Here is a 15,906-nt window from a genome sequence, read left to right on the forward strand (position 1 = left end):
TGCAAGGTAAAAGAGGGAAAAGGGAAGAAGAAAAAAAAAGGAAGAAGTTTTTTCTATATTAACTCCACACACAAAAAGTCGCAACATCACATGACACTGTTACAACAGTGTCATGTGTGGGCAAAAGTGGTTAAAGAAGAAAGAATATTAACATTCTGACTATTATTATAAATATCAGACCTCCGGAGATAAAAGACTGATCCCAGGAGATTCACATTCTCTTGCAAAAAGATCATTGAACTATGTCTTAAACCTATTCACAGTTTCTGCACTCACCATGCTCTTAGGCAATGTGCTTCACTTACCAACTAACTCTATGCAAAGAATATACTCCTCACTCCCTTGCTCACACCCTTATACAGCTTTCACAGATGGCCTCTTGTTCTACCCTTCTCTCCCTCTACTTTATGAAAATTCTCCTCCATATTAATTTGGTAACAACCCTCTCACCAACTTATATGTCTCAGTCATATCCTCTGTCCTTCTTCTATTCAGAAGGTTCTGCAAGTTGCATTCACTCAATCTGTCCTTATATCCCACATTCATAGACTTAAAACCTACTTAATCAACCTTCTCTGGCCCCTCTCTAATATATCCTCATTCCCTTAAAAACCAGGTGACAAAATTTGTGATCAATAGTCCATATGCATCCTGATCAAAGCTTTATATAAGGGAATCACAACCTCTCTGCTTCTGCATGTCAGTATATTCCTCCTCATTGACATAATCTTTTTGTTATGTTCTTGCATTATTATTAATGTTACCCTGAATTTCATGTGTCTCTGTCCACCATCACTCCCAGATCCCTCATCTCTTTCACCTCCTTCAAAATTTATCCATTAATTATATATTCTGCATCTCAACTTTGTCTGTCAAATTTCAAGACTTGCACTTTGCAGCATTAAATTGAGATCTCCAATCACATGTCCACCTGCAATAGTCTGTCAAGACCCTAATGCAGGGCAAGTCTTCTCTGCTCCTCAGTTCTTCCCAACTTTGCATCATTGGCAAACAGCTGCATATGTCCAGTTAAGCTTGTCCTGTTATCATTAACATAAAAATTAAACAGTAATGGACTCTAAAACAGACTAATATTGCATTTCACTAGTGACTTTCCTCTTTGGGGATACCGTTCCCTCGTATGCAGCCTGCTCACACTTGTCTGACAGTCAATCAACTGTCAACCCCATTCATTCCAATTTAGTTAGCAGCTTGTTGTGTGGTAGTCTATCAAACACCTTTGAAAAATCCAACGTTGTTGGATTTTTCAAAGGTGAAGTTGTCACCTAATTGTGATACATAAAAGAGTGTTAAAATAAGACTTCTCTTTAAAAACCCAGGCTGACCATTATAGCAAATGCTGCTATTATCAACTCAATTTTACTCTCTTTTCACTCCTCTGGTTGCATGAATCATCAAGTAATTGTTCCAATAATTGATTAGAGTATTATCATTCCTCAAGATATGCAGTGTTATGCAGGTATGCAGTGATATACGAGGGTGGTCTGAAAAGTTCTCGGCCTCGACCATAGATGGCAAGACTGTCAGCAAATTTTTTTTTTCTGAGTTGGTACATCTGTCATAAGCATCCATGTGAAATTTCAAGTCATGCTATTAAGTAATTTGTTTTATACAGCTGTCTGAAGCAAAAGTGTTGTCTGTTGAAATGGATAAAATTTGTAATTCTTGTAGACAGGCTTATATGCTGGTTAAACATGATTATTAAATACTTAAAGTTTTTAATTACTTAAAGTTAAATTAAATACTTAAAATACTTAAATATTGAAGTTTGATTTAATTTATATTCTAGTATACGCTGTTAATTCCTTAAGTGTTTAATAATCAAGGATAAAATTTGTATCATACGGTTATAAAATTCTTTGGAGAAGAAGGTTACCAAAAGAAATGCATTCGAAGTTCATAAAAGTTTATGTGCACTCTTCTCCTTCATTTTTGACAATTAAGAAATGGGCTGCCAAACTTGGCCGTACCAGCCTTGAAGATGATCCACGTAAAGGACATCCAAAAAGTGTAACAACACCAGAAATCATTGATCAAGTGCAACATATGGTATTGGATGATCAGCTAGTCAAAGTCCGTGAAATTGCTGAGACTATAGGCATTTCAAAAGAACGTGTAGGATATATTTTGCAGGAAGAATTGCAAATGAAAAAGCTTTGTGCAAGATGGGTGCTGCGCTTGCTCACAGTGATCAAAAACGCAGTTGCATGAAAATCTCTGAACAGTGCTTGGAGCATTTTAACAAGAATAAAACTGATTTTGTGCTTCGATTTATTACTATGGATTCACCATTACATACCAGAATCCAAACAGCAGTCAAAGCAGTGGACAGAAGCCGGTTGTTCAGTGCAAAAGAAGACAAAGTCAATTCCATCAGCAGGAAAGGTCATGGCATCTGTGTTTTGGGATGCTAACGGTATTTTGTTTATTAATTATCTAACCAGACTAGATGAAAAAATTCTTGTGAAAAGACCCAGTTTGCAGAAGAAAAAATAATCATCTTTCATCAGGACAATGCACCTGCCCACAAAGCTGTTTTGCCAATGAGAAAATTAAGGGATCTGCACTATGAATTGCTGGAACATCCACCCTATTCCCCAGATTTGGCTCCCTCTGACTTCTATTTCTTCCTAAAACTATTCCTTGCTGGTCCACGTTTTTCTTTGAATCAAGAGGTGATTGCAGCTGTAGAGGGGTATTTTGCAGATCTTACTGAGAACCACTACAGGGATGGAATAATGGCGCTGGAGCATCACTAGAATAAATGTATTAGTCTTAAGGGAGATTATGTTGACATCATCTGCAGCATCAAAATGGCTGCAGCAGCAGCCATTTTCTGTGCACTGCTGGACGAAGGCCTCCCTCAAAGTCCTCCATTCATTTCTTTCTCTTCCACTTTTCTGTGTTACTGAATTTCATTTAATTTGATTTTCCCACTATCTAGTTAATCTTCCTGTAGCTCTCTTTCCATCTCTGGGAAACCATTCAAATAACTTTGCCCTTTTTCTTTTATTTTTTAGTGTTACTTTTTTGCCATATGACCTGCCCATTGCTATTTGGATCTTTTAATGGTTGTTATAATGTCTCTCTTGCAGATGATATACGCCTTTCGGCACAAAAACACCAACACCTCTAGAAGAAAATGGATAATTTAAACCAGGAAGCAAATAAATGTGGATTGAAAATAAATCATAACAAGATTAAAGTAATGAAGATAAATCCCACACAAGAATTAGACTTGGAAAAACTAGGGAAAACATTGAAACAGGTAGATAACTTTGTCTACCTAGGATCAGTGATTCGCACACAAGGAGAAACTACACAGGATAATCAAATTGGTAATTATAAAAATCAAGTGGATATTAAATCCAGTATTATTTCAAAGCCAAATATAGAAACTATGAAAGTTTTGTATGAAATTTGACCAGAGAGCTTACGGGAATACACTTGCTAGCATTTTCAAAACTTTTATTTCTATTTAAGTTAAGGGATAATATATCCCATATTGTTTCTTAGCCGAATAAGAAACTCAAAGAGTTTCATGCCGAATATAGAAACTATATAAAGTTCGGCGATTCCAAGCGTAAGCAAATACCTGGATAGTGCAGCAACTGCCTTGAAGGTAGTGCAAGCTGAGGCAACTCATGTAAAAGGTGGAGCAAGCTCCAATCACTATTCTTGATATCCAGATAAAAAAGATGCACTGAATACAGTCAGATGGAAGTCAATGGTTTATGCCCTGTGTTCTGCAGGAAGTGAAAAGGATAGGTAAGGTAAGTATTAAAGTCTCTCACTCTCATTACAGCTCTCATCTAAATATTGTGCTTTTTATCTACATGGCAATACCTAGTAATGATCTTGCTATTTTTCTCTGGTTAATTTTCAACTTGATGGCCAATTGTTTAGTCAAAATCCACATTTCACTTCCATATATCATGACCATAAGTATCCAACTCTTGAATGTTGTTCTTTTGAGACAGATTGGGATGTTTCCTTTGAGTGCTTCATGGTTTTTATCAACATCGCATTTACTTAATTCTTCATAAACCCTCTGCTCACTCAATACCACTCTCTCCTTCGCTTGATATCTCTTAAAAAGATGGAAATTTTATTCATTCTGAAAAATAGTATCTGGAAGCTATTCCAAAGAATAGCTATAGACCAAATGAAGGAAGAAGATAAAATAAGTTTGAATTTAAATGTATATGGATGTTGATCAGTCTGTATTTTGATTGTCTTCTTACATGATTTGAAGAAATCATGTAAAAAGTGGAGCAGTGGCATAGCACCCATGAAAGTACCTGTTAAAAAAATAGCAAAATGCAGAAACAAAACACTAGAATGCATGGAGAGAGAGAGAGAGGGGGGGGGGAATCATCTATTAGTTGAGTTGTCTTCTTTATATAAATACAGTGCACCACCACAAAAATATGAGAAAAAACATTCCAAGTTTTATTGGATTTGGGATTTTTAAAGTGTTAGGAGTTGATTAGAAGAGAGGTATTGTTTTGAATGAAAATGAATACTAAGATTTTTGGAGGCCATTCATGTGATATTTTTATGCTAGGATAAGCTAGATGATGTGAAAGTTAATCCAGTAGAAGAAACTCTCAGAATTGGGAAGTTCAGTGGAAAAAATAATAAAATCACACAGAGGTATTTATTAACTGGGGTTATATTTTTCTGGATTTTAAACCAGATTTTCATAGGATAGTTTCTTTTTACATGTGATAGTGAGTACAGTAAACAGACTGAAGTACTAATTGCAACTTTCTATCTAATGTTGGATTGAAGTTGATCAGCTTCAAGCCAACAACTGTACTTCAGGTAAATCTGCTCTATATCAGGTAGATATAGTGAGAAGATATTGCACTGGGTAATAGGTAATTGGATAATGAGAAGTTGTCTTTAGAAAATGTATAAAGACTATGGTGAGTAAGGAAATGAAAAGTAGATTTTTTGCATGGCAAGTTGTGAATGAGTGGAATACATTGCCAGAGTGAGTTGTCAGCTTTAGTGATGTTTTTGAGGCTATTTGACATGAATTGTATGTAAGAGTTGCCTCTCCCTTACACAGTCTTCTGACTTCATGGGGGCCCAGATATAGTACTTACATACAATACTGAAATTTTAAATTATTATTATTATTTTTACATGAGCATCATGAAGTCCAAAGACACATTATGAAAAGGCCATGCTAATCTAACAGGTAAGCTTAGTTGTTGATGGTTATTCATGACTTATTTTCCACGGTATTAACAACACCACACACACTTTTATCACAAAGACGTTTTATTAATGCTTATATTTCACTGATTTTCAACTCAGCATCATCAGAGCACAACGCACTTGTATACGCGACAATGAGTGAGTGAAAGTATTTATTTCTTGGAAAAAAATTTCCAAGCCCTTGGATGTATCGGTCAACAAACCATTCAAGGACTATGTATGAAAATTCTACATGGAATGGATGGTAGCCGGCAGCTATGACCTGACTCCAGCAGGGAAGATTAAGAGACCATCATTGGAACTGTTGTGTAACTGTATTTTGAGAGCTTGGGAAATGATTTCAAAGAAATAATTGCCAAGAGTCTTTTAAAAACTGACATCTCTAATGCCCTGGATGGAAGAGAAGATGACACTATGTGGGTAGATGACTTTGATAATGCACACAAGGAAACCGCTCTTGAGGCTGGAAGTAGCAATAGTGAATAGGAGATTCTTGGTAAGTCATACCCATTTTCGTTTTTTTCCTTAAAACTTTAGTTTCCAAAAATCCCTGCATATATCTTGTGCCCCGATTTTTTAGCTTTAATTTTTGGAAGAAGTGCGAGTTATATTTGAGTAAATATGGTATTTGGTCAAATACCTCTGCAAAGTCCTGCAATATCATGGTTCAATTATTTTCCTTATCCAAATGAGCCATCACTTTATTATAAAGAAAAAAGTGAGTAAAGTACTTAAGATTACTCATTCATAAATCTCTGCTGTCTCCCATAAAGTATTGTTTCTTTAACGACCTGATCCTGTAGTCTTCCTTTAACCAACTTTCCAATATCTTAACTACCATTCTTGAGATATTAATTGCATTTTAATTTGTTTCCCCTATTTTGAAACCTCCTTTATGTACTTGGACTGTTTTTTCATATTTCCATTCCTTTGTTACTGTGCCAGTGCTGAGACTTGGACTTTTTTTGGGGGGGGGGGGGAATCCCATTTCTCTTGCTCTTATCTCATCCATTCCTATGGCTGTATTCATACTGCAATCAGCTCTTCTATCTGTATTCTTATAATGATTTCTGTTACATCAGACACTACATTATCTCCACTTGGATGACACACACACACACACACACTAGAAAATCAGTTTCTTAGTGTTTTAACTATATCTTATGCTTCTGTAAATCTATCCTTCTATAATCATTCTTCTTCTTCTCTTTATCCACCATGTAGTGAAAGAATTCTTTGTGATATCCTTTGGCCTGCTTGGCTAGTTTCCTCTCATAATATAATTCTGCCTTCTTCCATGTTGGTCACCCTTTTTGCTGTGTTTTGTATTGCTTATTAGCCTGCTTATCATCTTTTCCTTAATACACTCTTCATTCATTTAACTCCCACCTGAATTATCCTCTTAGGCTACTGCATTTGTGAAACCCCCCCCCCCCTTTTCTTTCTCAATCATTTCTTATGCATTACTAACATCCTTCATTTCATAAGCTGCATCACTCTCCAAACTGCCTCCTAAGTTTGTTATAGTCACCTGATTTGTAGTGCCACATGTAATCTTTCTTAATCAAAAAATGTGTGTGTTTTTCCTCCCAAGTTAAGACTGCTTGAATCACTCTCTCCAATAGGTAAAGTCATTACATTGATAATTATAGGTTAAATATCAAAAACTCTGGGTGCTTAACTAAACATGCTGTGTTAGGTAATTATCTCTCAGCAGCTGCAGAAATTCAATTTCCTTTCCCTTTCAATCATGTCCTCATGGTCAAAGTCCTTCTCCACATAAGGATTACTCACATTGTGTTCATTCGTCTAATTTACTAATGCATGTTATTTGTATCTCTTTTTTGCTCCTGCTTGCCTATTTTGTCCTGTTGCCTTTTATCTCCCATCATCAAAGGCTTAAAATGCAATGCCTTCCTCAACTTTGTCTTCCTACTAAACTTCTACTTTTATAGCAAGTTTAATAGCCTCCCTCAGTCTTGTTCTCTCTATCCTTTGAAAACACAATATTCCTTTTCTATTTGTGTGACAGTATCTTTCTCTTTCAATGAAATTTCACTAATTTCTATTCAATTCAAGCTATTCAATATGCCAAACTCCTCACACTTGCTCCTGATGGTGACGTAGAGTATGATTCCCAGTTAATCAAAAAATGCAAATCTTTTTTTAATTTCATTTGTGATGTATGCTTAATTTTTAAGCAATCATTTTTACATTTTTGACATTCACAACAATTGTTTCATATATTTGATTTTTCACAGGTCAATATGGAGTTCCTAAACCCTGGTATTTTATTTTCACCAAATCGTATTGGTGTGAGACTGCAGTGAAAGATAATGTAGTAAATTCAGAAGAAGGCACTGACAATCCACATGGTGAGTTTTTAATATATGAAAATCATATTTATGTGTTAAACAATAAGAATTAATTAGGAATGCTAAAATATTTTGAAAATGTTATTCATTATATAGTAGCTAATACCATCTTCTTTGCAGTCAAATTTTTATGTTATGAAGCATATGTTATTATTATTATTATTATTACGGGCAACTCCAAGGAGTCCTTAGACTCATCGAGGGAGGCCCTAAACATCATCTCAACAGCTATTCAGCTTCCACATAGTATCTATCTTACCTTGCCTTGAACGTACTCACAGTCATGGCCCCATAACAGTTTCTGGCAACTTATTCCACTCATCATTCACCTCTCCATACAAAAAACCTAGTTCTAGCACCTTTGCTAACCACACTCTTGCCCAGTTTCCATGGATGGCCCCTAGTCCTCCCACCACCAGACCTGTTCTGAAAAATATTATTATTATTATTATTCAGGCCTCCATGGAGTTAAAAAAAGACTCATTGAGGGGAGCCCCCCCACTGAGAAACACAAAGGCTATCATACCACTCCTTAAACTCATTGACTGTTCTCGCTCTCAACACTCCATCAGGCAATGCATTCCATGGTTCAACCACCCTCCATGCAAAGAAACCACTCTTCACCCTCTTGCAAACAGTTTTCCTTTCGTAACTTCCAGGGATGGCCTCTTGTTATCACTCCTTCCTGCTGCTCAACCAAGCGAAAGAACTCCCCAGTGTCAACCCTGTAACCACCACTTAACAGTTTAAAAGTCTCAGTCATATCACCTCTCCTTCTAATCTTATAGAAACCCTTCAGTAATTTGAATGTCTCAATTATATCACCCCTCTTCCACCTATCAACCAATGTCTGCAACCCACAAATCTTCAACCTGTTCTCATAAGGTTCATTCAATAGACATGCTATCATCTTGGTCACTCACCTCTGGATCCTCTCTACCTCCTCCCCACCAAGAAGAAACCCTGGCTCCCAGATTTAGGCACAGTAGTCAAGATGTGGTCTTATCAAGGCTCGATATAGAGGATCAATAACTTGTTTGTCTCTGCTCGTCAAAGTATTCTTCAGTAACCAAGTGAATTGATCAGCTGATTTAGCCACCTTTACAATGTGCCCCCTAAACTTCAACTCCCTATCCACCAACACCCCAAATCCCTGGCTTCATCAATCTCCTGGAGTACAGTTCCTCCAATGTAGTTTACTGCTGCTAATCTTTTCACCCCAAAATGCATAACCTTACACTTTGCCACATTAAATTGACATCTATTCCCCTTAGCCTAGTCCCCCAATCTATCCAAATCATCTTGCAAAATTTTGAAATCATGTGCATTCACTATTACTCTACCCAACTTTGCATCATCAGCAAACAAATTAATAATTCCTCTCAGATCCTTTCTGATATCTTAATGAACAAATTGAAAAGTAATGGTCCAAGAACAGACCCCTGCGGCACACCACTAGTCACGGGCCATCTTTTGGACTCTACTCCTGAATAAATTACTCTCTGATATCTCTCCATCAACCGCCCTCCTATCCATCTCACCAACCCTATATCCATCCCCATATGCTGCAGTTTGCTGATTAGAATTATATGTGGTATCCTGTCAAAGGCCTTAGCAAGGTCCAGCAGTATGACTGTAAACCCATTACCCTTATCCAGCTCAGCCGTCACTGTGTTATAAAATGTGAGCAAGTTAGTGAGGCATGATCTACCCTTCACAAAACCATGCTGTCCCCATTATCCTGTTATCATCTATCCATTCCTGTATTCTTCTCTTGACTGCTTTCTGCAAAACCTTGACAGTGACTCCTGATATGCTGATCGCTGAATAATTTGCAACAGCAGTCTTGGAACCTCCCTTATGCAGTGGTACTATTTTCCTCTCTTTCCACCTCTTTGGGACTAACCTAGACCCGAGACTCAAATTAAACAAAATGGTCAAGGGCACTGACAATTCTTTTGCCACTTCACATAAGACCCAAGCTGGTATACCATCCAAACCCACAGATGTATTCACATTAAGGTTTTGTAATATACTATTCACTTCCATTTCATTCACCTCAATTCCCATATAACCTGTTGGATCTTTCATTCCTGCAATATCACCACCTGAATGATATACTCTTGCAAAGTACTCGCTCGGTAATTCCACTATATCAACTAATTCCGTTACCTCCTTACCATCGGCATTCCTTAAAATCATTCTGCCATATACATTTTTTCTTTTACTTGCAGCATATCAAAAAAACTGTTTGGGATTCTCTTTAGCTTGCGTGGCTAATTTCCTTTCATAATAAGCTTTTGCTTTCCTTACCACATTCGTTACCTTTCTGGCCTATGCTTTATACTGTTCGTGTGCCTGAAGGTCTCCTTTCTCCTTAAATTCCCTCCACAGTTGTTTCTTTTTTTGCAGCTCAAGCTTAATGCTGATGTTCATTCATTTAACCCCTACTTGATTTACTATCCAGACTCTAGGTATACAGTCAGCCATTACCTCCTTCAAACACTCCTTTACCATTCCTATGCACTATCAACCTCCAGCCCTTGCAGTTTTACATGCCATGACACTGAACCAAGCAATCTCCTGAGCTTGTCATACTCACCAGCCCGGTACTTCCACACGTCCCATTTCTTAATTGAAAATTCCACACATTTAGCTACCTCCCGGGTCAAAACCTTATTTTTACTCTCACCAGTTGGTGGTAAAGTGGTCATATTCATTACAGTCAAATTCTCAGATGCAATTACTAGGTCAAGGCACTCTCGAACCCCTAGTATATTCCATTACATGCTGTCTCAGGTAGTTATCTCTTAATAACTGCATAAAATCCAATTCCTTCCTCCCATGTGTCCTCTCCTCCTTCCAATCAATTTTACCATAGTTGAAATCCTCCGTAATAATTACCCTCCTTCCACTCACTGCATCTATTTGTCTATGCATACTATCTCCATCATCTATTCCATCACCTGGTCTATAGCAGCACCCAACTGTATATTTTGTTCTGCTTGTCTCAATCTCACACCAAATAGCCTCAAATGTGCTCTCTTCACTATCCTGCAGTTCAACTTCAATTCTCCTTGGCTGCAGTTCATCAGCTATCATTCCCCCGTTATATTATGTTATGCAGCATATTTATGTTATGAAGCATCTTGTAATTTCAAAATTATATATATATATATAGAAAGATTTACTGCTGGGTTACAAAGTATATTATACAGAACAAGAAATTAAGCAAACAAAAGTTTGGATGTGAAGTATCTTCACAACTAGTTTACTAGTATGTAAAGACTGTTGTCTTTACATCAGCTGCCTCAGTATCTTGTAATGCAAAAGCATTATGGGAAAGACCACTGACCACTCCTTAGACCAGTTTGTAGTATAAGTATAATAATGTTCTTATACAGCAAAAAACTAGGTGATCCTTCAGATCACCCTAACCTCGATGAATGCCTGAAAGGATCATTCTAATTCATTACTTAATCCAGGTCACTTCAGGATAGCAGTGGTTCCATAATACAACACTTGCAGAAGCTCTAGTGACAGGCAAAAACACATGCAGTATTCCATGTCCATGGAATACTACATTGGTGGGAGAATATAAGATACTAAGGTTTAATAAATGAAATCATATATTTTGTATATACAATTTTGTTTCATATATCATTCTTTCTTTATTATATCATACTATGTTATTTATTTACTATATATATTATTTATTTATTTATTTGTATACTATATGTTTACTAAGATATACATTTACTATTTTATTATATATTATATTATATATACATACTGTTATATACTATTATTTACTATATTATCTATGTTTCATATATTCTCTATAAGTGATTGTTTGCATTCAAATGGATTTGGTGTAAAGTCAGTCAGAGAGGCTACTGCTACAAGGAGGAGCAATAAGTGATGTAAGCAAGTAACTATAAATGAGAATAGTAGTCCTGTGAGCGATAATAGAACAAGAATGCAAGATCGACTGGGAAATGGGGAGTCAGAGTGGATACAGTAAAAGAAGAGTCACTGTTCAAATTTGAAATAATAGTAAATGTGTGTGAGGAGGCTCAGTATGGGAATTGAATGGCCTGGGATGTATAGGGTGTAATGCAGTCTGAAGATATAGATAGGATAAGTGGTGATAAAGGCAAATGGGAATCATTAGGTGTGGGACAATAACAACTTACAAGTGGCAAGGGAAGACTGGTTGTAGACCTAAAAGTGAATCGCTGTGTATATTTACAAATTCCAGGAGCATCAGAAATAAAGGTGATGAAATGGTTTTGTTGATTGAGTTTACTTTATCAAAAATTGTTGGAATAACTGAAACATATTGGAAAAAATTAATATCTTGATGGGAATAGAACTCGAAGGTATGATGTTTTCTGTGAGGATAGAAAGGACAAGAAGGGAGGTGGGGGGGATGCTGTTAATAATAGAAGGTGAATTATATCTGCAAAAAGTGGAGATGCCAGATATAAATAGTGGCAATGATTTTCCATCAGTATGGTCTGAAGTGGAGATTGACAACAAGAGATATTTAGTCAGATGCTGCTATAGGCCAGGGAATGTGGAGGGTGGTGATGAAGACATTTATAAGCAACTTCAGTTAGTAGACAAGGGAAGGGTGATTATGATGGGTGATTTTAATTATGAAAGTATAGATTGGAATGAAGAGATAGCATTAAGGAATAAGGATAATAACACCTAAGATGTTGTCTTTTTAGAGACAACATCTTAGGTGTTATGTACAGGAGAGCACACAAGCATTAAGAGTTTTAGATATGATCATTTTGTCAGAGAATGTGATTTTGCATGGAATTTTGCACTTCCCTGCAGTTGGTGAGAGTGATCATCAAATGATCACCTGGATTGTGGCTAGCCATATAAAGAATTCCATGAGAAAGGATATACAGTGGTGCCTTGGTTAACAATGGTAATCTGTTCCAGGATTACCGACGTTAACCAAAACCATCGTTATCCAAGGTGCGATTCCCCGTAAGATTTAATTGAAAATTGATTAATTTGTTCCAGCTCTTCCCCACAACCATAGTACATATTAAAAATGTACTATGGTTGTACTATGTCTATGTCCTATGTACTATGTCATAAAAATATGGTAAATATATTTATTTATTATACAGTATATGTATTTGCTACAAAAAAATGGATGGTCAGGTGCATTATCCAAGCTTAAAATGGCTTTTAGAGGCAGATTGTTTTGCTCAAGATAGGCTTTGACAGTTGGTCCAAACATTTTGGACCAACTGTCTTTTTGGACTCTATTCTTGTGACCCAGGCTTTGCTATTAGACTTCCACAAAACACCGATATTGGATTTAGAGAGATTGAACTTTTTGAATGCTCGGGGATTTTCTGAGTGGTAGATTAACATTGGTTTTACCTTGCAGTCTCCACTTGCATTTGTTGCTAAAAGCAGTGTTAACCTATCATTCATTGGTTTATGCCCAGGAAATGTTTTTTCTTCTTTTGTGATAAATGTCCTGTTGGGCATTTTCTTCCAAAATAACCCAGTCTCGTCACAATTGAAGACTTGTTGAGGTAGGTATTCTCCTTCTTCTATAATTCTTGTAAAGCTATTGACAAATTTATCTGCTGCTGCTTTGTCAGTACTAGCTGCCTCTCCGTGTCTGACCACACTATGAATTCCTGTTCTTTTTTTAAATTTGTCAAACCAACCTACTCTGCTACCTTTGAAATCATCATCATCTACCTCAGAACTTGATCCCGAAGTCTTCTTTTCCAAATATTGATCAATCTGTTTAGCTTTCTGACAGATTGTATTTTGAGATGTAATATCACCCGCCATTTCTCTTTCTTTGATCCAAATTAGTCATAGATTTTCCATTTGCTCAAAAAGATGCCCTCTGACATTCAACCTTGAAGTTCCCTTAGCAACCTTAGCTACCATAAGTTCTTCTTTCTTAGCCAAAATGGTTGATATTGTAGAATGACTGGTTTCATATATTCGAGCTAGCTGCATAACCTTCATGATATTTTGCTATTATTTCTTTCTTCTGTTCAATAGAGAAAAATTTTCTGTTTTTTTTCCCCCTCACTAGCTTTCTTTTTGGAACCCATTTTGTCACATGGTAAAAAAATTCACTCTATAAAAAAAAAGATATGCAAACTATGGTATTATTTCAAATTGTACAACACTAAGACAAGGGATACAAAGAACATATCGTCACCAGAAAATAAAAGTAAAAGTTCAAAAAAAAAACTTTTTGAAATAAAAGTTAACAGTTAAATTCGAAACCTGCAATTTTTGACTTGTGCATTTTGCTTGTAAGGTGATGATGTTAGATACAGCACTTACCGTAACATACACTAATTAGCAGCTTATAGATACAATGATTATTATACAGAAGAGATTTGATTTTGCCTTTTGATGGCAAACGAACAGTGACACGCACCCGCCGATTTATTGTCTATATGAACCAACACATAAAAAATAAATGCTTAAATACTCGTTTTCATCATAAAATGCATTTATAACCACAAATTTTAAAATAAAGCACAGTACACTACAAGAAAAGAAACAAGAAACGAAAAACGTAAACAACTGGCTATGATGGGTCAAACATATCTAAGCTTCACAGCTATATGCCACGTGGCTGTTCTCTATTTGACAATGTCTTCCCGCGCGTGGCTGAGTGCGATCGGAAAATTCCGGTTTTTTAGATTGGATAGAGGTTCACATAATCGAGAGTTGTTAACCAAGAGATTTTTTTTCTTACAGCCACTTGTCGTTATCTGAGGCCATTGTTAACCAAGGCACCACTGTATGTGGAATTACAAGGCTAGTGATTATGAAAAGATTAGAAGACAGAATGGAGCTGTAGCATGGAATTGAGTGATAAACAGGAGGGGGATAAATACTGAATGGGAACTGACCGAAGTTATTTAACAACATTGATGTATTACAATAAATAACTTTTATTATTAAAAGACCAGAAGATAAATGATAAAATATATATACAAAGAGCCAACAAGTTTCACTAGTCACTGTCTAGCATTTTCAAGGCTGAATTGGTGTGAGAACAATTGCATTGAGTTACATTTCAAAAAACATACACTTTAGTAACTGTTAGGCCGTTACATTTGATCATTCTGTTTGAAGGCGTGCATGTGTTCGAAAGCTTCAGTCAGATACCAGTACATGACCACGTGTTTTGTAGTTGTTTGCATATTGTAATTCTGTTGAACTCAGAGAGAGATGATGAGATTTTTCCATATGTCTTTAAGAACAATGCCCTGATTTCTATTTAAATTATTGCCTGTGCGTAATACCACAGCTGCTTCTTTTAAAGTTCTGTATCTGTAGTCATTCTCGATGTAAGGCATAGAACTGTTTTTCCAATCTATAATGTGATTTGATGTTGAGAAATGATGTGCTAAACCAGATGTGATGATTCTATTATGATTGACATCCCCCACATGTTCCTTCTGTCTTATTTCAAAACTTCTCGAAGTCTGACCAATGTAAGAAAGGCCACACGTGCATGGAATTTCATATACTCCAGGACATTTGAAGAAAGGTACCTCATCTTTAGGTGATCCTAAGATTTGTCTGATCATGGTAGTTGGTTTAAAAACCACTCTGATGTTATGAGCTTTTAACATTCTTGCCAATTTTGTGGAAACTGAATTAATATATGGAATGACAGCTGTGGACACATATTGGGGTACTGTAACACGTTGTTGGTGGTTATCTTTAAATAGCCATTTGTTTAAAATGTTAGAAGGGTATCCATTAAGCGATAGAGTGTTAGATATTAGTGACAGTTCTTTCTGTACCTCTGTTTCTTTTGAAATCGACCTTAAGGCTCTATTACGGAGCATGTGAATGATGCTGTGTTTTTTTGTGATCTATGATGGTTGGACGAATAATGTAGATATCTACCAGTATCTGTGGGTTTCCTGTAAATGGACAGTTGGAAATTGTTATCTTCTTTCTTCACTAGGATGTCAAGAAAAGGAAGTTCTTTGTTCTTCTCTAGTTCTATAGTGAATTTGATCTTATTGTGTAGTGAGTTGATTTTGTTCAGAAATACGAGAAGGTTTTCCATGGTGTCTTTCCAGATGATGAACATATCATCAACATATCTCTACCAAATTGATGGTTTTATTACAATGGTGGAAAGAATATCAAGTTTCAAGTTTTTCCATAAAAAGGTCTGCACATGGTGGTGACAGAGGGCTACCCATGGCTAGTCCTTCCAATTGTTTGTATACAGTCTTGTTGAATT

At 36.3% G+C, this 15,906-nt stretch overlaps 1 protein-coding gene across 1 annotated transcript in view; it reads left to right on the forward strand.

Moving 5' to 3' along the window:
* LOC150092596 (phospholipid-transporting ATPase ABCA1-like) overlaps nt 1–15,906 on the forward strand; it is a 982,930-nt gene that overhangs the window by 348,566 nt on the left and 618,458 nt on the right. The window contains exon 19 of the mRNA XM_090414749.1: nt 7,512–7,625. Within this exon, the coding sequence (XP_090270875.1) occupies nt 7,512–7,625 (114 nt within the window). The remainder of the gene's footprint in view (nt 1–7,511; nt 7,626–15,906) is intronic.

The sequence above is a fragment of the Typopeltis vanoorti genome, chromosome 25 (assembly GCF_054136105.1).
Source record: "Typopeltis vanoorti isolate ZY-2024b chromosome 25, IOZ_Tvanoo_1.0, whole genome shotgun sequence".
NCBI lineage: Eukaryota > Metazoa > Arthropoda > Arachnida > Uropygi > Thelyphonidae > Typopeltis > Typopeltis vanoorti.